This window comes from Aulonocara sp. 'chitande type north' Nkhata Bay, linkage group LG19 (genome assembly GCF_057382095.1).
Source record: "Aulonocara sp. 'chitande type north' Nkhata Bay isolate Kocher_YH1m ecotype deep benthic linkage group LG19, A_spYH_male_GT1.1, whole genome shotgun sequence".
NCBI classification, from domain to species: Eukaryota; Metazoa; Chordata; class Actinopteri; order Cichliformes; family Cichlidae; genus Aulonocara; species Aulonocara sp. 'chitande type north' Nkhata Bay.
This window is the reverse complement of record NC_141362.1, coordinates 6,356,166-6,383,926: the sequence shown is the minus strand read 5'-3', so window position 1 is coordinate 6,383,926 and position 27,761 is coordinate 6,356,166. Positions and strand designations below refer to the sequence as shown.

Genomic DNA, 27,761 nt, shown 5'->3' with positions numbered 1-27,761 from the left:
AAACTGTAAGCCAGCTGTTCCAGTGGGTTTTTTTGTTTGGTTTTTTTACTGAGTTTATTTCAAATGTTCAGGTTTCAAATCAGTCTGAATGATTCTTAATAATGTATTGTTCACAAATCTAGCCTACATGTGCACTACTCTATACAGCTTAACAACAAGTACTAATCTGTCAAACATTAAGGCAGCTGATGAAAATACTGGTGATAATGCCTCTTTCTGTTTTGCTCTGGTTTCCTGCAGGTGACTACAATGCAGCACAACTGAACCTGAATGGAAACCTGCAGCATTATCTCATCTTTGTAGTTCTCATAATACACTGAATAAATTCTAAATATTATAATGAATAATCCATGAAAGGGAAGAAACTTCTGGATCCAAGAATCCAGACCTAGCTGGGTCTGGCTGCTTGGCCTCACGCGTTTTTCCCCAAGGTGAATATAGCTGTTGATACAAAAGCAAACAAACAAAAAAAAACTAAAACAAACGCCATATAACTATATATACGGCATAACAATTTCAAAGGACATATCAGACATTGGACAAAAAATAAAGGACTACATAGACATCATAAATGAAATTCCTTGATAAAAACTTTCCAGATTGTGATGTTGAGCGACTTTAATTCGGTTATTGAATTTCCGACCACATTCATTTTTTTGGGCCTGTTTCCATAAAATAAAGATTTTTTTCCCCCTAAATACAACATTCAACATACAAATACAACATTATGAGGACTAAAGCTCTGCTTGCAGATCAGTTTCCAGTATACCTGTTGAAACGAAATGATAATAATAATTTATAGAAGTCTTTTTTTTTTTAGCAAGACTATAGCACTTGAAACTCGGTACCCCGCATGCGCAAATCTTACGTTACTTCCTCTCTTTGCCAACATTGCGACATTCAATATATTTGAATGATACGGTTAGCGCCCGGGGGAGAGAAAGATGGCGGAATAAGCGGTTGTACAATCTGCGGGTCTGATTAAGAAACGTGATTTTGATGTCCTGTAAAATACTTTACTGACAAACTGTTACTCCAAAGGAAGTAGAACGCAAGCGAAACCCCCTGGAAGTTACTTTGACAGACCTTCAGGCAGACACAAAGATAAACTTAGAGCGATAAAAATGGCTAACCCCAAGCTAACAGGTAGCCTCTCCGACCATGATTACAACCTTGCTGCTATGCGGGAAGCATGTGAGGATGAAGATATAGAAGAGATGGAACTTCAGAAAGAGATCGGAAGACCCATAGGTGACCACACTCCGTTACCAAGTCCCAATCCCAAAAAAATGAAAAGCAAAATAACTGAGAAGCAGGTGAGCATCGAGAATGTATATGAAGTTTTACTTGGCTTCACAAAGAGATGCGAGGAAAGGTTTGATTCGCTTGAAAAGAAGTTGGAAGCCTTCGAACAACGCATTGAAGTAAATACACAGGCGACCCAAAAAAACAGAGAGGAAATTGACAAGCTGACGACGAAGGTGGAGTCGCTGATGAAGGAAAACAAAGAATTAAAGGAGAGCTGTCGGGAGAGTGCACGTTACCGCAGAAGATGGGACCTCAGAATTTTGGGTCTGACAGAGAAGGACAACGAGAATACACGTGAAACAGTGATCGGCATTCTAACAAGAGTGGTTCCTGTATCAGTGGAAAAACTGCAGCTCATGGTTGATACAGTACACCGACTGGGGAAGAAAGACAATGCAGTGAGCAACAAGGTGCCAAGACCAATCATCATACAGTTCAGCATGAGGACGGCAAGGGATGAAGTATGGAGGAAATCCAAAGAGGCCAGGGTCTGCAAAGAACTGAACATAAAATTTAAAGAAGACTTCTCCAAAGAAGACCGTGAAGCTCGGATCAAGCTGTGGCCCAAGGTGCAGGAAGCTCGAAACAACGGCAAAAGAGCATTCCTAAAGGAGGGTTATGCAATAATAGACGGTAAAAGGATCGATCTGTGAGATGCACTTGAAGAAGTCACTACAAGTTAACCATAAAATGTGGGTATGTATGTGTGTATATATATGTTTATATATACATATCTGTTAAAAATACACAAATAAAAAATAGGAGAGGGTCAAAAAGCAAAGCCGTAGTTAAACGTGGGCTATACAGAGCTAAAATTGCCGCATATATAAAGGGGTAGTACTGTGATAGGGTTGGAGTACTGTTATGATTACATAGGTAGGACACTAGGCTTATTCCTGCTTCAAGCACTTTTTTTTTCTTCTAGTAAGTGCCAAGGAAGCCGTTACTGTTCTTGTTTTGTATTTTGTTCCTGCGTTTTTTGTTTTTGTTTTTTCTTTATCTTATAGATGGCTGTTCTATTAAGTTCCTTAAATGTTCGAGGCTTAAAAAACAATGTCAAACGTAAGGCCATGTTCTTATTCTGCAAGGAAATTAAGGCAAACATTTTGTTTTTACAAGAAACACATTCTGGTAAGGAAGAGGAAACATTTTGGAAACATCAATGGGGAGATAGTATTCTTTATTCACATGGTACTACTCACTCAGCAGGAGTTATGATCTTATTCAACAAATTTGCAGGGAGAGTTATTGATCATAAAAGCGACGGAATGGGGCATTGGATCATGGTGTTGGTAGAAGTCTGTGAACAGAAAATTATTCTTATTAACGTGTATGGATACAATAACAGGTCGCTAAATAGAAATATGATGTCTAACTTAAGTAAAGTAATTGCAAAGTGGAGTACTACATATGGTTCTACCCAGGTGATAACTGGAGGCGATTTTAACCTGGCTCCTAACTCATGGCTTGACAGACAACCACAAAGAGGAAATCAACCAGAACACGATAGCATTACTTGTGACTTTTGTACGACAACCAATATGATCGATTATTGGAGGATGACAAACCCAAATACGAAGAAATATACTTGGTTTAGTCCATCAAATAAAAACGTATGTTCAAGATTAGATTATTGGCTTGTCTCCCAAACAGTATCATCATATGTTACGAAATGTGAGACCCAGTCAACCCCACTTACTGATCATTGTCTGATAAGTCTCTTATTATCTCTACGTAAACAACAAAGATCTGACAACATATGGAAATTTAACAATAGTTTATTACAAAACGAAGACTTCTGTAAACAAGTTAAAGAACTTAAATCAGAAATTAACAATATGAGCATGACTAATGTCAGTAAATGGGAATGGTTTAAATATAATGTGAAACAATTAGCTATAGAAACGGGAAAGAAAGTGTCTGCCCTACGCGTATGTGAACAGAAAAATCGAATTGAACAAATTCATTTATTATGTGGTAAACCCTGTATGACTGCGGAAGAGTCAGAACGCTTACAATCTTTACAAAATAAGCTAGATGAGGTGTACTTGATTAAAGCTAAAGGAGCATATGTAAGGTCTAGAGCCAAGTGGATTGAACATGGAGAAAAAAATTCATCTTATTTCTATAGTCTAGAGAAGCGTAGACAAACAAAGAAAAAAATAACTAAATTGAGTAAGGATGGTACTATAATTGAGGAACCAAACAAAATAAGTGAGGAAATGAACATGTTCTATAGTAATCTGTATAAATCAAGAACTGAAAAAGAAAATGCAGATATCTTTTTTGATATGATTAAAGATCAGGTTAAAAAATTGGAAGAGGATGATAAAACATGGTTAGAAGAAGATTTGAAAATATCCGAATTAGATACAGCTCTAAAACAAATGAAAAATGGAAAATCGCCTGGAATTGATGGTTTAACGATTGAATTTTATAAAACCTTTTGGCAAGACATTAAAGATTTGTTATTTAATGGCTTTTTGGATTGTTTAAAAAATGAAGAACTATCCCCAACAATGAAAACAGGATTAATAACCTTATTACCCAAACCAAACAAAGATTTACAAATGCTAGACAATTGGAGACCCATAACACTTTTATGTAACGACTACAAATTATTAGCCTTAGTATATGCAAATAGGCTTAAAAGCGTCTTAACCAAATTGATTGATGAGTGCCAATCAGCGTTTATTAAAGGAAGGCAGATTCATAATAACATAAGATTAATATTAGATATGATTGACCATCGATCCTTTATTAATTCAGAAAGTTTAATACTATTTATTGACTTTTTTAAAGCATTTGATTCAATAGACCATAATTTTTTATTTAGATCTTTAGAACTTTTTGGATTTGGAAACAAATTTTGCAAAGTGATCAAACTGTTCTACAAGCAAATTTATAGTTATGTTTCGCTCAATCCAGACATAACATCTAGGATAGACATATTCTGTGGAATTCGACAGGGTTGCCCAATTTCTCCAAAATTATTTATTCTTTGCACTCAATTAATGGCTTACCTCATTGTGAACCATTCAGACATCGAAGGAATAAACATTTTTGATATTGAACTGAAAATAAGTCAGTTTGCAGATGACACAGTAATATTTTTAAAGGATAAATCAATACTCGAGAAAGCATTGAATGTCATTTCAATTTTTTCTAAAGCTTCAGGCTTGTGTCTGAACCTAAAGAAGTGTGAACTTTTGCCACTTTATGATTGTTTGGAAAATAGCATGAGGACGATTCCAGTGAAAAATGAAGTTAAGTATCTAGGCATCTATTTAGACAAAGACATCAACACTAGAGAATCAAAAAACCTAAAAGACAAAATTGATGGCATGTCCAAAACACTAAATCATTGGTTGACGAGAGATATTACAATTTTTGGACGCAATCTATTATCCAAATCAGAGGGCGTCTCAAAGATGGTTTATCCAGCATACTCACTATACATTACCCCGAAAAGCATTAAAAAGATTAACTCTATAATCTATCAATTCATTTGGCGCAATAAAACACATTACATTAAAAAATCACAACTTGTCAAAGATTACGCTAAAGGTGGTATAAAGTCAATTGATTTTCAATCAATGGTTGGAGTATTTAAAATAAACTGGATAAAAGCCTTCCTCTTGAAACCTGACTCCATATGGTTCCATATCCCAAAAAATATTTTCAAAAAGGTGGGAGGGTTGGATTTTCTCCTGAAATGTGATTTTGATATATTGAAGTTGCCTGTGAAACTGTCAGAATATCATAAGCAGGTCTTGTCTTATTGGAAGATGGTGTTTGCCCATAACTTTTCACCACATTGCTCCACCTTGTGGAATAACAGAACAATTACAATTAATAAGAAGTCATTGTTTATTAAAGAGTGGTTTGAAAAAAACATAATCTTTATAACAGACTTACTTGATGAAAGGGGTCAGTTTCTCTCAGTGGGTGTTTTTAATGCTAAGTTTAACATTCAGTGTTCCCTTAGAGAATATGACAAGGTTCGTAAGGCAATCCCCTTACCTCTGTTGAGTTTGATTCAAGGTTATTTGTATTACTCTAAGGCACAAATTAGTCTACCTTCTTTACATCTAAACCAGATTCTTTTGACGGATAAAAACTGTAATAATAAAACCATGAACAAGATATTTAAAAACAAATTATTTCACGACTTTAACAGTAACACAAAACTAAAAGGGAGTAATGTTAAAATAACGAACAAATATACGCACTTTTTAAAATGGCCTATCCCCCCCAAAGTCAAAGAAATGCAATTTAAAATAATTAATGGATATTACCCAGCAGCTGAAATGCTTAAAAAAAGGTTTGGGTTTGAGGTAGAGCCATGTGGATTTTGTTCACAAAATGTGGAAAGTATTGATCATTTGTTTTTTTCCTGCTCAGTAACAACTGACTTTTGGCAAGATCTAGTAGACTGGTTGAGTATAAGAATAGATGGGATGACCCCACTGACTCTAACACAAGTTTTATATAATAATGGTGATCCATCTAAGGAACTGTCCATGCTACACAAGGTGGTGATAATTATGGGCAAATACCACATACACAAATGCAAATGGCAAAGTAAAAGACCTTCCCTAACTGTATTGAAAATTGAATTAAAATCTTTTTTGTCATCTTTAGAATTACTGAGGGATTCATGTAAAGAGGCTGCTTTGATATGCGACAATGGGACTCAATCTCTATCCTTTTAATGATTGTGTTTTTGGTGTACTAAGTAAGCCACATGTATGTTAAAGTGTTCGCAGAAAGGAAACTGTTATATGTCATAAAAATGGCCTTCATATATTTATGTATATGTATATATGTGGGGTTTTTTTTTTCCGTTTGATTTCTTATTCAACCTTTTCAAGATGTTGTTGCACAAATGTTGTCTCCCAACGAGAGATTGTAATATGTGCATAAATTTAATTAAAGTATTAAAAAAAAAAAAAAAAAAGATACGGTTAGCGCCCAGTTAGCTCCTAGCATTTCTCAACAGCTCTGCCTCCTCTTCGACTGCCCGGGACAACAATGGATAATCCGTATACAAAGAAATTCATGCTTTTCTCCTCAACAGAGCGTCCCCCGATTGAGCAACAGCGCCGTAAAATAAGAAGAATGGCGCCTAATTACAGAGTTAATAATGCAGACTTTGTAATATCTCACGTGTAGATTCATCAGCCAGATGAAGTGTTTACTGACAATTGACAGTGATAGCGCACATCATCATCACTATTCCAACAATCCTCTCCTCACAGACAAGCATAAACACACTCGACTATCGCTAAATCAAATTTAACACACGTTTGTAATGACGCTAATTCAGTTTATAATAGGGTTTATTCGCTCGGTCAGCAGGTGGCGGTATCCTCGTACACTGGGGAGTACACTGCCATTAAACGAACAGAAGAAGAAGAAAACATCTGCACATGCGCAGTAAGGATCGGGGAGTCCTGATCCGTAACTATCTTTTTATTTTTCGTTTTTGTCTACATTGTACTGAAATGCTTCATTATTGCAAACATTTTAAGATATACTTGTTATTCTTAACATCTTAACAGATACTCTGACCCAGAACTATCGTAAAACGCTACGACCGGAAGTAGAAACCTTTCGCGCATGCGGGGTACCGATCGGGTTTCCGGTACGGATCGGGTAGTAACATTAACTATGGAACGGATACAGCTTTTGCCACCAGAAGTTTGGGTCTATGTTCTCAGCTACCTGAACACGGAGGAAAAACACACTGTCCGCTTCTGCTGCAAGCACCTAAAGAATCTCGTCGACCACCCGTCTCTGTGGAGAGACTACACGGTAGTGCTGTCCGACCTCCGACGTTATACGTACGGCTTCTGGGACACTTTAAACTACCGCAGTCTCACCCGAGTAACGGTGCGGCATTTGGGGCGCAAAGAGTGGCGACGCCTCGTGAAGTTCCTCCCGTCACTCTCCACCATTGTGTTTGTGGACGGAGGACGGCAGTATAAGGAGAAATACTTGGACGCCCTTTCCAGGTTCCCCGACCTGAGGGGTGTCGGGGTGCGAAACGCTATCTGGGACGAGCCGGTTCTGGGGCACAATCTGGCAGTCCAGCTGGGGAGGCGGCTGACTCAGTTAAGCGTGTGCAACGTCCGTCTGCCCAACACGGTGCAGTTCGTCAACAGCGTGTCGCACCTGGTCAACCTGCGGTACTTGCTCTTCCACCAGCAGGGAGAGGGCTACGGGCTGGACACGGTCAGGCCGGTGCCCTGCAGTGTTTTCCACAACCTGCTTCTGAACCTGACCAAGCTCAAACACCTATCCTGGGGGATGAAAGGGGAGCCGCCGGAGCCCCTGCCAGATGATTATTTCAACCCAGCGGACCCGGACCAACCAGGTGAGTCTCGTCACTCATCCAACGGGAAACTGCTGTGGTATAGGCTATCAAAGCATCAAAACCAGGCTTTAGAGCTGGTAAGCCAAGAACTGTGCCATTGTCCTCAAGATTTTCTATGCTGTCCTTCACATTCATCAAGAGACCTAACGCACGTTGGCTCAGGAGGTCACTATTAACAAACCTTAAATATTCTAATATTGCACATAGATATGCTCTAGCTTGTAAATTACATAAAAATGCCCTATTTGCAAACTTGCAACACCAGTAACACCAATGCAGTGTGTTTAGGATAATGTTTATGACTATTATTTGTAAGTGTACATTATGTTACAGCATTACAAATCCCAGTACAGACGACGCTGAAGTTGCCACATAGCCCTGAGTTTTTCCTGGGAATTTGTCTAGGTTGAAACAACTTTTTGTAGACGTGTGCTTTGCACCTGCACTCTTACACATAGACAAACCTTGAATGCAATCCGCGATCTAGCCTAATCACACGAACTACTGCTGGTCAGTTCACTTTACCTCAAATGACAATTTCAAATATTTGTTTAGTGACAGGGACAGCTTGTTTTAAACATGGCAGTGGAAAGGAAAATGACTCAAAATCCAAATTTTAGACTTAATTTAGTGTGTTGGAGAAATTTGTTTTGATACTGCAGTTTTGATACATATGGCCAATCTGCTGTACTAGTATTACTGTATCTCGGTGCTGCATTTGACACAGTGGGCCTCATTGTCCACTGCATCAGCTTAAGCAGTGTGCGTTGTCTCCAAACGAGGGCCAGAGGGACGAGCGCAGCAACAATGGTAAGAACCAGGAGAAGAACAAAGCCAAACAGATTAGTTTGTGTAAATGCTTTTATTACAAAGTATCCAGCATAATGAGATGGCTGTGCCACTATATCAACAAACTAACATATCCTGAAAGGGCTGATTAAACAAAAGAAAAATACTTCTGCTGCCAAGCTGCAGATTAGGTCATGTACAAATAGTGACTAAAGACAAGTTTCCCTTACTGCATACTGCAGTGTTCTGTTTCTTACTTAATTGCTGCAACTTTTACCCAACGTTTTATACTATTACAACTGCAGATGGTTTTATTTGCTGTGCAGCACTGTGGTCAAAGTCCGTTGTGTCCACCTCCAGTCCTTGAGAGCCACTGTCCTGTAGCTTTTAGATGCATCCTTGTTCTGACACACCTGTATCAAATGAATGGCTTGTTACCAGGACTTTGCCAAACTTGATGGCATGCTGAAGAGGTAATCCAATCATTTAATTCACCTGTGTTGGAGTAGGGATGCATCTAAAAGCTGCAGGACAGTAGCTCTCGAGGACTGGAGTTGGACGCCCCTGTGCTAGGATATAGAAATAAACATACTTTTTGGTCCTGCAGTGTTCTGCTACGGTGGCCCTGTGCTGACCACTCTGGAACTGGTGGATTACCCAGAAACCACCCTGTCAGAGAATGCGCTGAGAAGTCTCACCTCTCTTGAGTCGCTGGCCGTCAGGTACAGGTACATCAGAGAGGGCGTTGAGTGTCGCCTGCAGGCCTGGCTGAGTCCTCTGCAACACTTAAAATCTCTCACTATCATCGGTGAGTAACTCTGCTGTTCTGCAGTTTGTGTGGGTTTCTTTTAGTTGGTCTGGGACAACTGCATAATTGTTAGGCAACTAATATTTTTTGCGCAGGTTTAAAAAGCATCTTTCTGCATCGTTATATGCAGTTTATTTGGCAATGTCAGTGCATCTTAATTCCTGGTTTTCAAAGCAGAACTGAGCCTCAGGCGGGGGAAATAATAATAATAATAATGGATTGCATTTATATAGCACTTTTCGAGACCCTCAAAGCGCTTTACAATTCCACTATTCATTCATTCACTCACATTCACACACTGGTGGAGGCAGCTACAGTTGTAGCCACAGCTGCCCTGGGGCCGACTGATAGAAGCGAGGCTGCCATATCGGCCCTTCTGGCCATCACCAGTAGGCGGTAGTTGAAGTGTCTTGCCCAAGGACACAACGACTGAGACTGTCCGAGCCGGGGCTCGACCTAACTACAAGATGAACTCCCAACTCTCGAGCCACGATCGCCCGAAATCCAAGTTTCTCCTTAACTCTTGGTGCTGCTTTCTGTCCTTGTAGGTGGGAATTCTCTCACTACCTATACCACCACCATCCCACCCAGTGTGACCAGGCTGACGCTGCGAGTAGCCATAACGCTGAAAGACATGGACTCTATTGCGCCTAAAGTTCCAGGACTGGAGCACCTTGATATTGAACAGAACCGCTCCAGTGGCAGTCTCTGCAGACGGATCCCTATGCTGTTTCCTCAACTCAAGACACTCAGGATACGGTGAGCCTTAGTTCATCCTAGTTTTTCTGCCTGGCAGTCTAAGCAGGAGAATGTTGATCAGACTGTATTATTTATCATAAAGTAAAGCATAATGTCTTCTCATTTGAGAACATTAGGTTTTTCCTTAAGAATGGCTAAAAACAAGTATTCAGTTATAAAACATTTTAGATTCATTTTCAACTAACAGATTATCCCATCAGATAATGAAAATTTGGGTTACCCAAAATTATTTGGATAAATTTGGTCATTTCAAGATTTTGCAGGGAACTAATCTGTGGGGACAGTTTTCTGCAGTGAATGAACAGTTTGTTCTTTTTGTTTTTTTAAAATGTCTAATCCCTGTAATAAAATTATGTTTCAAGAAATGTAATGATCTAAGTAAGGGAAGATTTGGATAAAATCCCAGTGAAGAGGTCTCCACAAACTACTGTTAATTAAAAATGAAAATAAGCATTAATCAGTCATTTAAGAAATGCTGATTGTTTAAATGTGCACTTCTCTTCTATATAACCTGCCTCAAAATATACAGGGCACTAAAGCATTATACATGATGAAATCTTAGTCCGTTCAGTGGTGATCGGATGTGGCAGTTTGATTTGTGCAAGTTGTTTCTTGTGTCAATCGGGAAGTCCCCCCCTACAACTGCTCAGTTAGCATCAGCTATTTTAAATTAACTATAAGTTTGTTTGTTTTTTCCTGGAAAAAATTGTTTCCTGTTTTGTTTTTTGTTTTTTAAAGCTGCAGGCCTTTTTTTTTTTTTTGTATCTGTATAACAGGGTATGAGGTCCACATGACCCAAAGACCTACAATAGACCTATTAATAAGTAAATGAGGGTGGCAGTGGCTCAGGATGTGGATTGTCTACCAATCCGAAAGTCAGTGGTCAGATTTCCATTGGGCAAGAATCTGAACCATGAGTTGCTTTGATGCCTTAATCAGGATGTGTGCGTGTGTAAGAGATGTTGGATTAAGGCGCCTGGGCATAGAAAAGCACTTGTATGGATGTGTGTGTTCGATTGGGTGAATGAGAGCTTTGAGTTCTCAGCTGGAGAAGAAAGGTGCTATTTAAGTACCAGTCCATTTACTGTTTAAAGACATTTCAACAAGCAAACAAGAAAATGACCTTACTACAACCCTATAAGATATTGTGAACCTGCTCTTGAGGTACGTTAACGAGTCCTGTCCTGTTTCCTGCAGATTTTTCCGCCGGGAACCAGAGAAAGACCTGCTGAGCCTCCACAAGCTGCGACACCTGGTGCGGCTGGAGCTGATCGTGGAGCGTTCGTTCATCCTCCGAGATTACCTCAACGGGCACCCTTGGCCGAGCCCATCTGTGCAGGAGCTGATCAGTGAGCTGCAGGAGCTGTCTGAGAACAGGATCACGGTCATAACAACGATGCGGCAAAGGAACCCACTGCGTGAATGTGACTGTGTGTGGGAAGGAGACTGAACGGGTGCGAGGCAGAAATGTGGGAATTAAGTTATTTTTCTTCCCAAAAGCACTGCACCAGAATGAGCAGTGTCAAGAAGACCTGAGGTAAGACCCGTTGTCTGAAGGCATATGAAGGCAGCCATGGATCAGGAGTACTGAAGGTCTTCTCGGTCATAAAGCTAATAAATAGGCCGAAATGTGACACTTTTTTTTTTTTTTTTTTTTTTTTTGCAACAAACAGAAGAGCAGAGTAGCAGTTGCATCATGTTATGTCTGGCTGGTTTGTAATCCACAAACAAAATACGTTAGTTATGTGCATTGTTAAACGATGCCTTACATGCTCAGGCATGGTCTTTAAAGACATAAGAAGCTCTTAAATAATCAGATCTGTCAGTTTATTCCAGTTCCCAAAGTGACTGATTCAAGTAGCCCGTTTTGTTCTGTAAGATCTGACAGTACTGTTTACATAATGTAACACATGAAGAACAGTAGCAGCAAGTCATGTTTTGAGAAGGCAGTTTACGTTGAAAACTCCTTAAAAAATTCTTTCTTAAACAGAGTTGTGCTGGGATCAGCCTGTGTGTCTGACACATCTGTCAGAGGCAAACGTTTAGCTGTTGGGTCATCTGAGTTTTGCTTTCTGGATGAAAAATTAAAGATAGTTTGAAGAGCTGAAAAGACTCTAAAATAGGTTCATTATTTTAATAATGGAGATCTTTGCGTCCTTGACAGAAAAAACTAAACTGGGTAAGAGGACAAAAACCTCAGGATCAAAGTTGTCTAGTGGTCAAAATATTTTTGTTTTGAAACCATTACATGAAATGTCAGGACCAGAAACGGCTTCTGTGTTACTGCAAAAACGCATTATTGTTACGTTTTGAGTCCAGGTGACTTAATTTTTTGATTTCAAATTGATCATTGCAATATTTGAGCTTTCAGGTTGTGTAAGCTAATTATTTCTTATTCATTTATTGCTTTTCAACAAGCCCTACAGTTATTTCTGAAGCGCAACATTTTTCTAAATGTCTGCAGATTTTTATTTTTATTTTTTTTTAGCTTTACAATTTGAATGTAGCAAGAAATGCAGAAGGGTTCGTTTTAAAAACTCCTTTGTTCAACAGGGTTAATGTTACATTTCTTTGCTGAGTGTTTTACTTTTATGGATGAATAAAAATTCATTAGAACATTTTTTTCCTGTGATTTATACAATATGGAAGAGTCCTAAAAAATTGATATAGAACTTCTAACTGTTTTGAGTATTTTAGTCAAGATTCTGCAGAACTGTGATATTTGATGTGTTGTCTCTCCTTCATGCAGTAATTAAAATAGCTTGACCACAGCTGACCTTGTTGCAGATTTTATTAACATGAAAATTCCACAACACTAGTTTAACCTTTACATGAGGGATGGAAGAAAGCCCAGATGAAGTACTGAATGTCCCACACTGATGTTAAGATGTACCTCAGAACTCCAGGAGCACAGATTGCGGCTCCACAGAGTTCAGGGCGATTTCTTGTTTCCGTCCATAGAGTCCATGTTCTACCTTTACACCTGCATTTGTGCACTTCGCTGAACCTGTCATGAGTTCTCTGCAGGCGGAGACCAGACTTGAGAAGAGCTGAGCACCCCACCACAGCTCGCATCCACCCTTGTACTGCATCCTTCTGTTGGGTGCTGGCTTCCCAAGCAGGGAGTCTTGGGGGACAAATAAAATACTTCCAGGAAGATCCAGGAGGGACACACAATGCCCGGAATGTTTCCGGAAAAGCCTGGTAGTCATCAGAGTGTTGGCTGTTGAGGACACGGTGGAAAACAGACAAAGCCTTAGGCCACAAGATGGAAATCTGTTTGACTGTTACGTTTAGTTATACATAAATTTATCATCCTGTTAACATAAGATTACCCCTTAAATTCATATTATGTCCACCTTGCTTGGATCCCCCTTTGCCTTCAGACCTGGATTAATTCTTAGCATGAATTCAGGAAGGTGCTGGAAACATTCCTCAGAGATTTTGGTTCATATTTACATGCAAGCATCACACAGCTGCAGCTGATCCATAACATGAATCTCCAGTTCCACCTCATCCAATGAACTCAATGCTATGTTCAAGATACCAATTTAAGATGATCCGAGCCTTGTGACATAACACAATCGCACATGATCACGCTTTACTCATCAGGTGGTGAGTAAAGCGTGATCACTAAAGGATGGACATGGTCAGCAATAATACTCAGGTTGGCTGTGGTGTTTAAACAACACTCAGTTGGTACCAAGCAGCTCAGAGTGTGCCAAGATAAATATCCTACACTCACACATGCACCACCCACACCAACCTGCAGGATCCACACTTTCATGTTGTTTACTGTCAGAATGTCACAGCAGAAAAACTCATCAGACCAGGCAATGCTTTTACAGTCTTCTGTTGTCTAAATTTGATCAGCCTGTGTGAACTATAGCCCGAGTTTCCTTTTCTTAGCTGATAAGATCATTGCCTTTAAGAGCAGTGAGCGTACATACTGTGTTTGAGTTGTTTGGATAACTTTTACATGTTTTGTGGGTTGTTTTTTTTTTTCCAAAGTGCTGTTTGACACTTTTTTTTTTTCCACTTTGGCTCAAAGACCAATTTCTGGATCTCTATAAGAAATTTAAGGTGAGCAACTTTCAGTAGTTAATTTAAATTCATTTGTCTAAGCTGCTATTACCGTTTTCTGGTTATTAGCTACTGTGAGTCAGCTAACATGTGCAGCAGTAACTCACCCATCTCATTTGTCACATCTTCAGTGGCTCCGTGAAAGAAACACACATAGACAACCAATCCCTGCTGAATCTAAGGAGAGGGAGGCACAGTGTGGAAACAATAATTAATTGGGTACTTTACAGGATCGCACATAAAAACAAAGTCTCACACATTAATGTTTTAACCTCAAGTAAGCATTTACATTTCATTAATTATGAGAATAAAGTGCCACATTATGCTTCAGCCTGTTACACTGTATATCCTTTCTGAACATGGAAAAGGTTTGAGTAGTCATAAACCTCAATATCCACACGAGATTGGATTATACTCACCGAACAGTGTGTGACTAGACTGATTTAAATACAGTAGTTTTATGAGAACTGATTAAATTAATCCAGTAACTGTTAATAAACCACCATCACACAAAATATAACGTATTGTATTAATCAAATGTTTGATAAAAGTACACCAAAATCCAAAGCAGGGGGCAGCAGGACATGATTATTACATTTCCACGACAAGACAAAGACTTAATTAAATAAAATACATTGAAAAACAAACGCACCCACCTCTGCCCACTGAGCATCTGCTCCATCCACAGCAGGTTTGAGCTTAATCTTTGCGTGACTACACTGCTGAATGACAGTTCGGGCCTGAAGCCTGATGGGCCTATAAAAAACAGCTGAGCTGCTCGGACACACAAAAACAGACGACAAACCCATTAAACCTCTGACAAACACCACCTGCCAGCAAAATCAGAATATGAAATAATGAAAATAGGTATAAAAAGACTGATATTTTGTGCTGCACCTGTCAGCATTAGGCGAGGGTTTTGCAGTTTTTTCCACAGCAGAGCTACCGATGGTGAAGACAGGCCAGGGTTTGGTGCTCAGGGCCATCACAGGCTCCAGACCACTGCTAGAGCTCCATTTAGCTGAAGAATCTGCCTCTGGGCCTCTTTTCTTCTTCACTGTGCGCTGGACACTGCAATGACTTCGGATTTGTGCTGATGTATGTGCCTCTGGAGGACTTTTTTGACTTGGAGCCTGAATGTGCTGCAGTGGAGCATGCTGCTCTAAAACAAGCTGTGCTTGGATGCAGTGTTGTGTCCCATTGTTGCCCTGAGGGCTACTTGTTTTTTCCTGTTCTTGAGGCTGTGCAAGCTTCTCTGGCTGGGGATTTATCGGATTCTCTATCCTTTTTTGCTTCTTAGAGCTTTCAGGATCCTTATGTATTTCAAAATGCGAAGAAGTCATTCTCTTCATAGACAAGAGCTTTGTGACAGAGGGGATTTTGGGAGACCTGGGCTGTAAGTTGATGGGATTTTTCAGGTGAAGGAGGATGGGAATTTTGGGCTGAGGATTATCGTGAATTTCAGTCTGGGAGGACAAACTGGAAGAAGGTTCATCCTACAAGTGAGATGGGAGACAAAGTCAGTTCAACTTCATAACTTACATACAACATAATTATGGAGGTGGCAGAGCATGAGCTAGTTCTTTACTAGAGGCTGAACTGTTACTGTTTTGTTCTTCTAGAAACAACTCGTGCTACCTGCAGCCATTTATCTGAGCTCTGGTATCTAAGTAACTTCTGTTTCATAAAATGTGCATGCATAGAATCATCTGTCTAATCTTAATTGAAAAATACTGCCAGCTGCCAGTGCTAGCCCTCAGCCTCCTAGCAGATACACCAATGGTATCAATTTCAAAATCCTACGCTGGCTCGTTCTTAAGTTATCACATTCACAAGATTTTCAGAAAAGCTGACCGGCGACAGATTTGATCTTGTCTGAGATTTTTAGAACAGCTTCTTTTTCCTCTAGAATTTCTTCAACGAACTGCTGCAGAATTATCAAATCAAGCTTTTTGAGTGCCGTACTTATCTCTTATGAGGTTTCTGATTTATATCCAGTGATTGCTGGATGGAAAGGCCAATTAGCTTGAAGCAGCCCAACAACTGAACAGCTCCAACACAAGAAAAACTTGGATCCCAAGACAAGCTGACAGATTATTTTTCTTCTTTTTTTTTTTAAATAAAAATGTTTGTATCAGGCATAGGAGACTGATGATGTCACGAAATTGCTTCCTATATGAGCATTTTGACTGCCACTGTGTTGTTGTGTTTATTTGGAGCCAAAAGCTACCAATATCCAAATGGATGTTGAAATAAACACACAAAAAAATCAACCACCATAAATAGTGGCTTGCAAAAGTATTCGGCCCCCTTGAACTTTTCCACATTTTGTCACATTACAGCCACAAACATGAATCAGTTTTATTGGAATTCCACGTGAAAGACCAACACAAAGTGGTGCACACGTGAGAAGTGGAACGAAAATCATACATGATTCCAAACATTTTTTACAAATAAATAACTGCAAAGTGGGGTGTGCGTAATTATTCAGCCCCCTGAGTCAATACTTTGTAGAACCACCTTTTGCTGCAATTCCAGCTGCCAGTCTTTTAGGGCATGTCTCTACCAGCTTTGCACATCTAGAGACTGAAACTCTTGCCCATTCTTCTTTGCAAAGCAGCTCCTGCTCAGTCCGATTAGATGGACAGCGTTTGTTAACAGCAGTTTTCAGATCTTGCCACAGATTCTCGATTGGATTTAGACACCAGACAGGTCAGGGATAAAGTTACTGAGAAATTTAAAGCAGGCTTAGGCTACAAAAAGATTTCCCAAGCCTTGAACATCCCACGGAGCACTGTTCAAGCGATCATTCAGAAATGGAAGGAGTATGGCACAACTGTAAACCTACCAAGACAAGGCCGTCCACCTAAACTCACAGGCCGAACAAGGAGAGCGCTGATCAGAAATGCAGCCAAGAGGCCTATGGTGACTTTGGACAAGCTGCAGAGATCTACAGCTCAGGTGGGGGAATCTACAGCTGCTGTCTTAGTCGTGCACTGCACAAAGTTGGTCTTTATGGAAGAGTGGCAAGAAGAAAGCCATTGTTAACAGAAAACCATAAGAAGTCCCGTTTGCAGTTTGCCATAAGCCATGTGGGGGACACAGCAAACATGTGGAAGAAGGTGCTCTGGTCAGATGAGACCAAAATGGAACTTTTTGGCCAAAATGCAAAACGCTATGTGTGGCGGAAAACTAACACTGCACATCACTCTGAACATCCCCACTGTCAAATATGGTGGTGGCAGCATCATGCTCTGGGGGTGCTTCTCTTCAGCAGGGACAGGGAAGCTGGTCAGAGTTGATGGGAAGATGGATGGAGCCAAATACAGGGCAATCTTGGAAGAAAACCTCTTGGAGTCTGCAAAAGACTTGAGACTGGGGCGGAGGTTCCCCTTCCAGCAGGACAACGACCCTAAACATAAAGCCAGGGCAACAATGGAACGGTTTAAAACAAAACATATCCATGTGTTAGAATGGCCCAGTCAAAGTCCAGATCTAAATCCAATCGAGAATCTGTGGCAAGATCTGAAAACTGCTGTTCACAAACGCTGTCCATCTAATCTGACTGAGCTGGAGCTGTTTCAGTCTCTAGATGTGCAAAGCTGGTAGAGACAGACCCTAAAAGACTGGCAGCTGTAATTGCAGCAAAAGGTGGTTCTACAAAGTATTGACTCAGGGGGCTGAATAATTACGCACACCCCACTTTGCAGTTATTTATTTGTAAAAAAAATGTTTGGAATCATGTATGATTTTCATTCCACTTCTCACATGTGCACCACTTTGTGTTGGTCTTTCACGTGGAATTCCAATGAGATTGATTCATGTTTGTGGCTGTAATGTGACAAAATGTGGAAAAGTTCAAGGGGGCCGAATACTTTTGCAAGCCACTGTATGTTTGAATGCAGAAATTATCCTAAAATGTTTGAGTAGGAAGCTGCAAAAGTGCTTTTTAATTCTGACTCACGTTTGGAGCCTGTCTAAGTGGTCAATTCAATTCAATTCAATTCAATTTCTTTATTGTCCCACAAGGGGAAATTAGTTTAGCAGCAGGAGGATAAGAACAAACAGAACAATACTATAAAACAATAATAACAATAATAATGATAGAAAATTCAAGGACAATTATTTGCCATTAAGGAGACAAGACGCAGTAGGGATAAAAGAGACCTGGAGTCTTTTAGTCCTCCTCGGAGGTACTCTAAAAACGGCGGCCAGAAGGCAACAACTCAAACTCACTGTGAAGTGGATGGTTCACACAATTAATAATAGAATGAGCCTTTCTAAGTACATTTCTATTGTAAATGGCCAAAAGTCCATCTTGCCAGCGCCCTGAAATTTTGCTAGCAGTTTTTACCAGAAGTCCCAACCGATTCTTATTCTTCACCGTCAGGTTACCAAACCAGGCAGCGATACAAAAAGACATCACAGATTCGATAAAACTTCTATAAAACAAGGACAACATCTCAGATGAGACGTTAAAAGATCTCATTTTCCTTAAAAAGAACAGTCTTTGTTGAACTTTTTTAGTAGTGGCATCAGCATGAGATTCAAAACACAGTTTATGGTCAAGTACCACACCTAGATATTTATAACTCTCAACGATCCCAATATCGGCAGTTTTAATGATAGTGGGTGATGAGCTATAAGAGGACTTCCTAAAATCAATAATCATGTCTTTAGTTTTTGACACGTTAAGTGAAAGGAAGGACTCATCACACCAATTCACAAAATCATCTACAACCTGTCCATGGCCTGACTCGTCCCCCACTAGAAGACTGACGATCACTGTGTCGTCAGCAAACTTCAGGATGTGTCTGTTTGTGAAATTGCTGCGACACTCATTTGGGAGAGAGGCAACAACCCTGGGGTGATCCAGTAGAGGAGGAGAGCACATCAGAAAAGACATGATTTACCCTCACACATTGTGACCTATTAGTCAGAAAGTCTGTCACCCAGCCGACCAGACTAGTGTCAAGCTTGAAATGATTGTAAAGCCTGTCAGCAAGTAAGAGGGGTTGAATTGTATTAAATGCACATGAAAAGTCAGCAAATAATAATCTTGCATGGGTGTGGGGGGCCTCAAGATGCTTATACAAGAGATGCAGGAGTGTGACAGCAGCATCCTCCACACCTCTCCCTGCTCTATAGGCAAACTGGAAGGGGTCAAGATGGTGTTCAACCTGCATTAAAATCTCCTTCTTAAATATCTTCTCAAATGTCTTCATCACTAAAGAAGTCAGAGCCACAGGCCTAAAATCATTCAGTCAAGGAGCTAAAGCTTTGGCAAACCCACCACTGTGTCCTTGGAATTAACTGTCAGCTGCTCCTCTGCATCACCATCACTATCAGTATCCTCATCATTCGCACTGCCAACATGCAGACAGAGAGAGAAGAGCAGGTAGATATTAGACATAAAAATGGGGAAACCATATCAACAGTTCACTAGTACTTTGAGATACTAAGATAGAAATTACCTGTCTAAGTCGTGAGATGTCAGTTCCTGTAGTTGAGCTGATGTCTGAACCGCTAAACCTCTCGCCTCTGCTTGGTGATTCGGTTTCTTCGTCTTCTTCATGCTGCACTGAGAGCAGTTGTTGATCCACTGCACAACATCAGGCCTCATGGTTCTCCAGAAGTATCTGTAAGAAAGTGCAGATCTGAGACCGTGTTGATGATTCTGACTGAAACGTGTCACTAACGAGAAACAGCGCGAGGGGAAACCTCTCATTCAGCAGTCTGAGACACTTGTTGACGTCGAGGTGGTTGAGCTCGTTGTGATAGTCCACCAGCGCGGTTTCAACCTGCTGCCTGTTCCTCAAAACCAAACGCATTTGGTCTCCCTTCACCGTATGAAGAACACCGTCTGGGAAAGCAGGGGTAGGGTAAATGTTACAGCACAGTGTGAAACAGACTAATTGACACCTTTGTCTTTCCAGTTATGTTTGAGCAGAGGCACAAGTGCCATTGTGTATATTGTATCATTATATTTGGATTTTTGCTGGAGCTGGAGCCTATCCCAGCTGTCATGGGGCGAGAGGCGGGGTACACCCTGGACAGGTCGCCAGTCTGTCGCAGGGCTCTAATTTAAAATATGACTCATACAAAGATGAAGAACAGAAATCTGAAGCTGGACATTAGCATAATGGGTTCTATTTTTATTAAGGAGATTTTTCCCACCACCCTTTTTAAAGTTTGTGTTCCCAGCAGTGCATAGTATAAAATATTGACGTTCTTTTCCTAAATAATATTGGAATTAAAACTCCTTTGTTATGCATACCTGCATGCCTGTGTTTTATCATGGAAAATGCACTACACAGGCATTATTAGTATTTTGTTTTTAGGAGTTTTGAACACACAGATTTGTACGAACCTTTAATGGCAAACTTCTTGCAGAACCTCCTAAAGGTGTTCTTTTCTACATAGTTCAGTCCAGGTGGGTAAGTGCGTTTGGTAAGGTAGAGCTCCACAGCATCGTACTTGGCAAAAATGGCCTGCTAACACAGAGACGTAGATCATGTAAATACATATGGTTCATGAATCTCTGCAGCAAATAAAATTTTGTCAACCTGACAAATCTACAACATACCTCCTCCCCCACCGCAGGCTGGCTCGCCCCTCTGGATGGGACCTTTGGAGGAAACAGATCAGTTATTAGAATTGTGACACTGTTGCATTAATAATACTAAGTAATTGTGATGCTCACTGCGGAGTCCGTGTGGACCGAGAGTGCAGGCACAGCATCTGGATTTAGGGTGATGACCTCCCCACTATGGCTGAAACAGTCGTCAGTGAAATGTATCGAACAAATGGAAGACCGGAGCCGAGGATGCCAGTTTGGACGGCCGGTAGCCTTCAACCACTTTGCCAACAGAGTTGCATTGTGAAGAGGAAACCTAGGGTAATATATTAATGATGAAGAAGTACGCACACTTTACCAAAGCACATTGAAGTCACAGCTACATGATTAATATGGGTTTAAGGGCAGGCCTTTAGCCTTATTTGGGGTATTGCATTAAGTAGCCAAGAAGTAACATGTCAGAGTACACCGATCAGGCATAACAATATGACCACCTGTCTAACAAAGTGTTGGTACCCCTTTTGCTGCCAAGACAGCTCTGGCTCATCAAGGCATGGACTCCACTAGACCCCTGTAGGTGTGCTGTGGTATCTGGCATCAAGATATTAGCAGCAGATCCTTTAAGTGCTGTAAGTTTTAAGGTGAGCCCTCCACGGATCCGACTTGTTTGTCCAGCACATCCCACAGATGCTTGGTTGGATTGATTGAATCTGGAGACCAAGTCAACACCTCAAAGCTATTGTGCTCTTCAAACCTTCCCTGAACAATATTTGGGCATCCTTGTGCTGCAAAAGCAACATCAATTCTTAAGTGTACCAATTATATTCAGTCAAATGCACCATTACTGATTTCTAATGTATAATGGTCCAAAACCTATAGCACAAAAACTAATATTTATTGGGGTTTTTTGTCCTTTCAAGAACAAAGTAAGATATAGAAGTGGTTAAAGTGGTTCTATTATGTTCTCCATGCTTCAAATTTCAAAAACACAAACTAAATTATCTTATTCTGGCTCAGGGCAGGTTCATCTTATAGCTAAAACAAAAGCAGCAGCTTATCAATAACAACTTCTCTAAAACCCAGTTTAATTTTCTGATCGACCATCTTCCAAATGCACTTGGTATAAACATAAGCAAAACTCTGTATACTTTGTGCATGTACTTTATCTGCACCAGATAAACCTATTTAAAAAAAACAGCTCAACATATAAGTATGAAATAAAAACATTGCTAACCCAGCAGTTAGCTTAAAAGCCTGATCTTTTAACTTAGAGGGATAACATCTGCCTTTGTGACATCACATTCATGATAAAATAACAGAAATGAGCAAAAATAAAGCATAATCTGCACACTAAACTCTCACCAGAACAGGAGCGAACACCGTATGTTTTATCGCAGAAGTCCTAAAGGTTTTAGGACTATTATTTTTTCATTAATTAATTCTGTGTTTCTCTGTTTACTTTCGTAGTATAAGCAGCAAACAATCAAGAAAAAAACGATTCATACTTGTGGAAGGTGAGGCCCAGGCGTCTCTCTACTGGTCCACAGCAGTTTGTGCACCCAAGAACACTGCAGCGCATCCACTTCCTCTTGGTTCTGTTAAGGCAGGTTTGGCAGTTGGCGATCCAACTAGCCAGGTCTCGAGTCATGCTGCCCCAGTGGAAGTGCTTTGAAATTTCTTGCTGGCAGACCCCCTGACCATAGTGGCCCTTGCTGTCATGAAACTCTCGCAGGATTGAGTTTACCTGGGATCAAAAGGAAGCACAGTTGGTTAGCAAAGCATGGTTGGATATTTAATAGTATTTGTAAGACCATTATGCAAATTACAGATCACATAAGACTTATGTGATCATGCAATGTCAGTCTGAGTAATAGTTGAGGCATGGGCTGAGGAAAGATGTGCAAATAGAGATGTTAACAGTATTTAAAAAATCCTGGATTTTGGAGCTCTTAGGAGGCTTCCTCCAACAACACGAAGACACCTTAATGCTCATTGCAAAAAGGACACTGGTGTAGTGCTCCAGGTGCAAAGGTGACAGAACCAAGTGGCCCATACAGAATCAGAATCAGAATACTTTATTAATCCCCAAGGAAATTATGTGGGTTACGGTTGCTCCAAGGCAGTAACAGTAACAGACTAAGCCATTTAAACAATACAATATGTTACAGATTTTACTAATTTAAAAAGATAGCGCTAATATATACAAATCACTCAATTATAAATATCAAGAATTAACAGAGATCATTATAAATAAATATCAATAACTCACAAGAATATTACAGAGTAGAAAAGAGCATGTGCAAAAAGGGTGTAACTATTGCAGTGTTTACAGTGTAGCTATTAGATGGATGAGTTGTACAGGGAGATGGCCACAGGCAGGAATGATTTCCTGTGTCGTTCAGTGGTGCTCTTTGGTAATCTCAGTCTCTCACTGAATGTGTTCCAGCCAGCACGTCATGGAGTGGGTGGGAGGTATTGTCCAGCATTGTCTTTATCCTGGACAACATCTGCCTCTCAGACACCAGAGAAGCATCCACCTGCATCATTCTCAGCTTGTCACCCAGGAGGTTTGGCCTCATGGGGTTGAATGCACTGGAAAAGTTAAAAAAACATGACACTCGCAGTGCTCGCTGGCTAGTACGGATGGGTGCAGACACGATTGAGCAGGTAGATGATGGCGTTCTCAACGCAAACTGAAGAGGATCCTGATGTGGTCTGACTACGAGTCGGAGCTGGTCCATACAGGACCACAACCTGCAGAAAACGGGGACCTGCCAGCTCACACAATCTCAGAGGGTCATGAGAAGAGCAGCAGATGAAGTGATGAGGGTCAGATGAAATTAATGGCTGACTGTTTTGTTTGATTCCATTTATAACTGCTGAACGAATTTTCATTGTTGTTAGCTTCTGCAAGAACTAAATAAAGAATATAACCTGTACTTAAAGTGAAAATCTCTTTCACTTTAAGATGCCATTATCCACTCCTCAGTGATGTAAAGATACAGATTAGTTGATGGTTTTAACCAGTTGTGTTTAGTCTCTGAAATTAACACTTCCAGATGTGTTATAATAAGGCGTAAACTGTCATAAAACAAAGTGTTTCCTCCACTGACCACTGACCACCAGCACAAAAGGTCTTCATTTGAAATCTGTAAGCTAGCAATTACCTCCTCTCTGCTGCGTGGCACGCTGAGAGGTCGAGAAGCCCGTGTGTACATCAGCACTCCATCTTAAAAAGAAAAGACATATTTCTAAAGTTTGACTATGAACATTTCAGCACCTTTATAAATGATTTAATGTGTTCCTTTAGAGCACTGAAGCAGTCAAATAAAAATGAGTATTGCTTGTTGTGTTTAAAACCCTTTCCACTCACCTATTAGGCCAAAGCGCTTGGCCATCCTTTTTAAGGCACTTCTATTTTTCTTGCTTTGCGTTGGTAAAATCCTGTGGCTCAGATATCTAAAGTATGCAAAAGAAAACATGCTAATTTAAACGAACATGCGTCACATGGGTGTGAAGTTTTCGTGTCATCAAACACATACCTGGCGACATGGTTGTACGTGGTGAAAGTTGGCTCAATGACAGTCTTCCTCCTTGTGTGCTCCTTCACTGTCTGGACTGCGGTGGAGTCTGGAGCTGACGAGCAGTACTGGTGTTCCTGCAGCTCCATAGGGGTTTCCGACTGATCAGTGGCTGGATGAGGGGGCTTTTCGGTTTCGGTATTAGCAGCAGCTGCAGAGATGAGGTCTTCCAGCGTGTTGGAAAGCAGGACTTCCTCATCTGAAGGAATGGGCACCTGAAAGGCACATAGGTTTACCTGATCAGCTCTGAGAACTAACTCAAGTCCACACTCTTAGTACGCTTCTGCAGGACTGGATGGGAAAAAAGCACTATTGCCTAATTCTGTTAAAGTTTCTGAAAGCACTGCAAATTTTGTAATGAAATGAGTAAATATGCAGGTCCAAACACTAAGAAGAATGAAGTGAGTAAAAAAAAAACCCAAAAGTAAATCCGCAGACTTGCTAATTACAATTGACAGGTTTTTAATGTGCTCTCAGTCTTTTGTGTCACCTCCTCATCGGGCATGATGCTGGGTACAGCATCTGATGATAGTGTCGGCTGACCGTCCTCATTCAGGGTATAGCAGGATGGGTCAAAGTGTCGGGAGCAGATGTAGGAGTTTGAGCGCAGCGAGCCTTCATCCCTCTGCGCAACTGTCAGCCATTTCTGCCGCTGCCCGGGGTCCTTTGGAAACCTGCAGATGCACAAAGGCCAGTTTTGCTTTGGAGAACTTACAGAGAAAGCTGAACAAAAGCCAAGTCTGCCTGTGGTGTACCACAAGGCTCCATTTAAGGTCCACTATAGTTCTAAGTAAATGCACTCTGGAAAATACAAGAATATTGTGTTCCAACAATACTTTGTCTTCAGTGAATCAAAGTGAAATCCTGGGTGGCTCATAGCTCAAAATGGTTCAACTCCAAAGCCCCCATAAGCTTTTTTAGCCCTCTGCTATCTCCGCTTGTAATTTAAAAAGTGCCAAACAAATCAGTTATTTTCTTAGGATGCTTAATACCATGTCTCTTCAAATTAAAATCCTTCCCGCGGTTAAAACATTACATATGAAATTCATTTGTTTATTTTTAAAGAACTGCCTGAAATCTGACCTCTTCTGGCTGACTTTATCTCTAGATCTCTCTCACATCTTCATATCTTTAAAATGTGTATTGACTGGAAAAAGTTCTTATTTGTCAATTTATACACACATAACACAAATTACGGCAAGTTATGGCAACCTGTCATTCACATATTATTACAACATGAATGGTAAGTTCTGTTTTAGTTATTCAATCATTCTTTGTGCAAAATACAATTTTTTTGTTTTAGATCTGAGACAATTGAGCCCAGTGTGTAACGCCACCTGACCTGTGGAAGGTGATCTCAGGGTGTATGTAACTGGAAGAATCACAACCATAAACCAGGCAAAACTGGACGCGCAGATTAGCTAGCTCTTTAGTAGGTTGATTCTGGCAAACGTCACAAGCCTTTATCCAGTTCTTCACTGCCGCAGTCACTCCAACCCAGTAATACATCAGCTGGATGGACATCAAGAGTTAAAACACTTTTCTATGAATAGCCTTAATTTTAACCATTTTGGTGACTTAAAGAACACACCTCATTTAAACTCACCATTATTTCCCTTACTGCCCGTTCCCGGCGCGCATGGTTGTTGTTATTGTGGTATTGTATCAGGATCTCACGTATTTCTTCGTCACTCCTAACGACACGGAGGAGGCGGCCTCGATAAGACCGCCACAAACAGCCATCTGGAGGTTTGAGCATTCAGCAACATTCCTAATAAGTGACTGAAAGGCTATATTCAGGGCAGTGCTTTCTCTCATGCATTATCCAGGTGATCTACAAAATGTTCATGGGTGTATGAACATTGGGTAATTCATAGATTCTGAAGATGTGACGTTACTGGAACAACTTTTGTGGCAATGGTTCAATGGTTTTCAATCCATACATTTTAATATTTAATTAGCTATTCAAAATTTCAACTTAAAATGATCTAAAAACATATCAGAAATTTTACTTCCACCTAAATGTAGCACAATGAATTATATATAAATTTTAGTCACAACAGTAGTAGTAGTAGTTCTCACAACAAAGCACCATCTTGTGGTCAATATAGGTATTACACCAAACTGAGCACAGGGTCACAGCGCTGGCTAAACTTCAATTAATGTCTCTTCAACACCATACAAACATTTTGTTTGATGCTGCCAAACATTGAGAACTGTTTTTTTTTTGTGTGTAACATCTACTGTACCTTTGTAAGTAAACTTTTTGCTATCTTTAGAGACCAGCTTTTTCCAGCTTTTTGATGTATTTACTTGAAACTTTCCTGTCAGTAAATAATGCTCCAAACAATCCAGAAAGGCATAAGAGGGCATCTGCAGGTGGAAAAGTGGGAAACAAGGACAGAGAGGTTAAGAAAGGTGATTTAAAACTTTAACAATCACAAAAGATTATTGCAATTACAAGCTTTGCCTTCTGTGATGACAAATTTTAAATCACTTTTTGGTCTGTATTTTGGACAGAAGAAGTCAATTAAAGACATCACTATAGGAAAATATGAGTACATGATAACGTTTTGTTGTAATAAATGATATCCAAGAAAATGCAGGTACAATACATACTGAACAATAGTAAGTTAAAATGTTTCATTAAATACTGTAAATTTTAAAGGCAAGTTCACAATGGTCTGTCAATTATGAACTAAATATGAATTTTCTCTCTTTCTTGGTGCTTATGATTAAATAACTGGTATTCTGTCAATAATGTGTTGACTCACTTTGGCTTTTGGCGGTGGTTTATTTAAAACAAGCAATTAACATTTAGTTACTGTTAATCAATTAGTTCACTGACAAGTACAAAAATAAAAAAATAAAAAGTAAATGCCGAGAGGTTTGTAATAAAAAACGTAGTCTCATATTTAGGCCTGCTCTTGTGGCGCGCACATGCGCAAATGTAAACCGACATTATTTTAATTGTGGAAACGTGTCGTGAAATAAGCAGACGTTTCCCTACCTTAGATCATCTTTCGTCTATTCGACACAAATCCTCGTTACACCGGTTCCAACTTTTAACATAAATTCTACTGCAAGTACTTATTTTTCCCACAGATTTCGTCAAATAATTAAATCTTTTTCTTTCAAATTATCTGAATTTATACACACGTGCTCTAAAGAAACATATTTTAAGAGCAAATTAATAGCTAACTGTGGCGTTTTGTTCCGCGCAAACTTGTCCCGCAGTAATAATCTTTCACGTTCCGGTATGGATAATTTCAAAATAAGGGTTATTACGTTTGTCAATTATTTTTTCTTTTTTTTCTTTTTTTTTTTAAGTAATTAGCCCTTAAAAAACGAAAAGTGCATTTTTTTTCATGTTCGCGAAACAATTACAAGTATTATGTTGGTCGCAGGGACTGAGTCATGCCAAGTATTCTATAGTAATAAATTACATTATAATGATATATTTCATTCAAAAACGAT

The 27,761-nt window shown here is 40.0% G+C and overlaps 3 protein-coding genes across 4 annotated transcripts; 2 read left to right on the top strand and 1 right to left on the bottom strand.

Annotated features, from left to right (window-relative positions):
• Positions 1–937: 937 nt before the first annotated feature.
• Positions 938–6,270, top strand: LOC147306374 (uncharacterized). The gene has a single exon (XM_086274218.1). The coding sequence runs from the start codon at positions 1,125–1,127 to the stop codon at positions 1,959–1,961; it is 837 nt and encodes a 278-aa protein (XP_086130344.1). The 5' UTR covers positions 938–1,124; the 3' UTR covers positions 1,962–6,270.
• A 645-nt stretch (positions 6,271–6,915) lies between these two features.
• Positions 6,916–12,827, top strand: LOC147306373 (uncharacterized). Its single transcript, XM_086274217.1, has 4 exons — positions 6,916–7,687; positions 9,084–9,284; positions 9,833–10,043; positions 11,241–12,827. Exons 1-4 carry the CDS (start codon positions 6,931–6,933, stop codon positions 11,491–11,493), a joined length of 1,422 nt encoding a protein of 473 aa, XP_086130343.1. The 5' UTR covers positions 6,916–6,930; the 3' UTR covers positions 11,494–12,827.
• On the bottom strand, positions 12,817–27,523 carry LOC147306372 (uncharacterized). 2 transcript variants are annotated; one of them, XM_086274215.1, is made up of 19 exons: positions 27,295–27,523; positions 26,534–26,657; positions 25,891–26,027; positions 25,627–25,796; positions 24,775–24,958; positions 24,246–24,499; positions 24,077–24,162; positions 23,871–23,932; positions 22,209–22,447; positions 20,830–21,019; positions 20,713–20,754; positions 20,497–20,620; positions 19,848–19,989; positions 19,601–19,765; positions 19,420–19,492; positions 15,024–15,622; positions 14,783–14,900; positions 14,234–14,303; positions 12,817–13,266 (listed from the first exon to the last, which is right to left on the bottom strand). In XM_086274215.1, the coding sequence occupies exons 2-19, from the start codon at positions 26,655–26,657 to the stop codon at positions 12,938–12,940; spliced, it is 3,108 nt and encodes a 1,035-aa protein (XP_086130341.1). In that variant the 5' UTR covers positions 27,295–27,523; the 3' UTR covers positions 12,817–12,937. The 2 variants fall into 2 exon arrangements, with proteins under 2 accessions (XP_086130341.1, XP_086130342.1); XM_086274216.1 differs by having other exon boundaries at positions 20,497–20,617.
• Between the last annotated feature and the right edge of the window lie 238 nt (positions 27,524–27,761).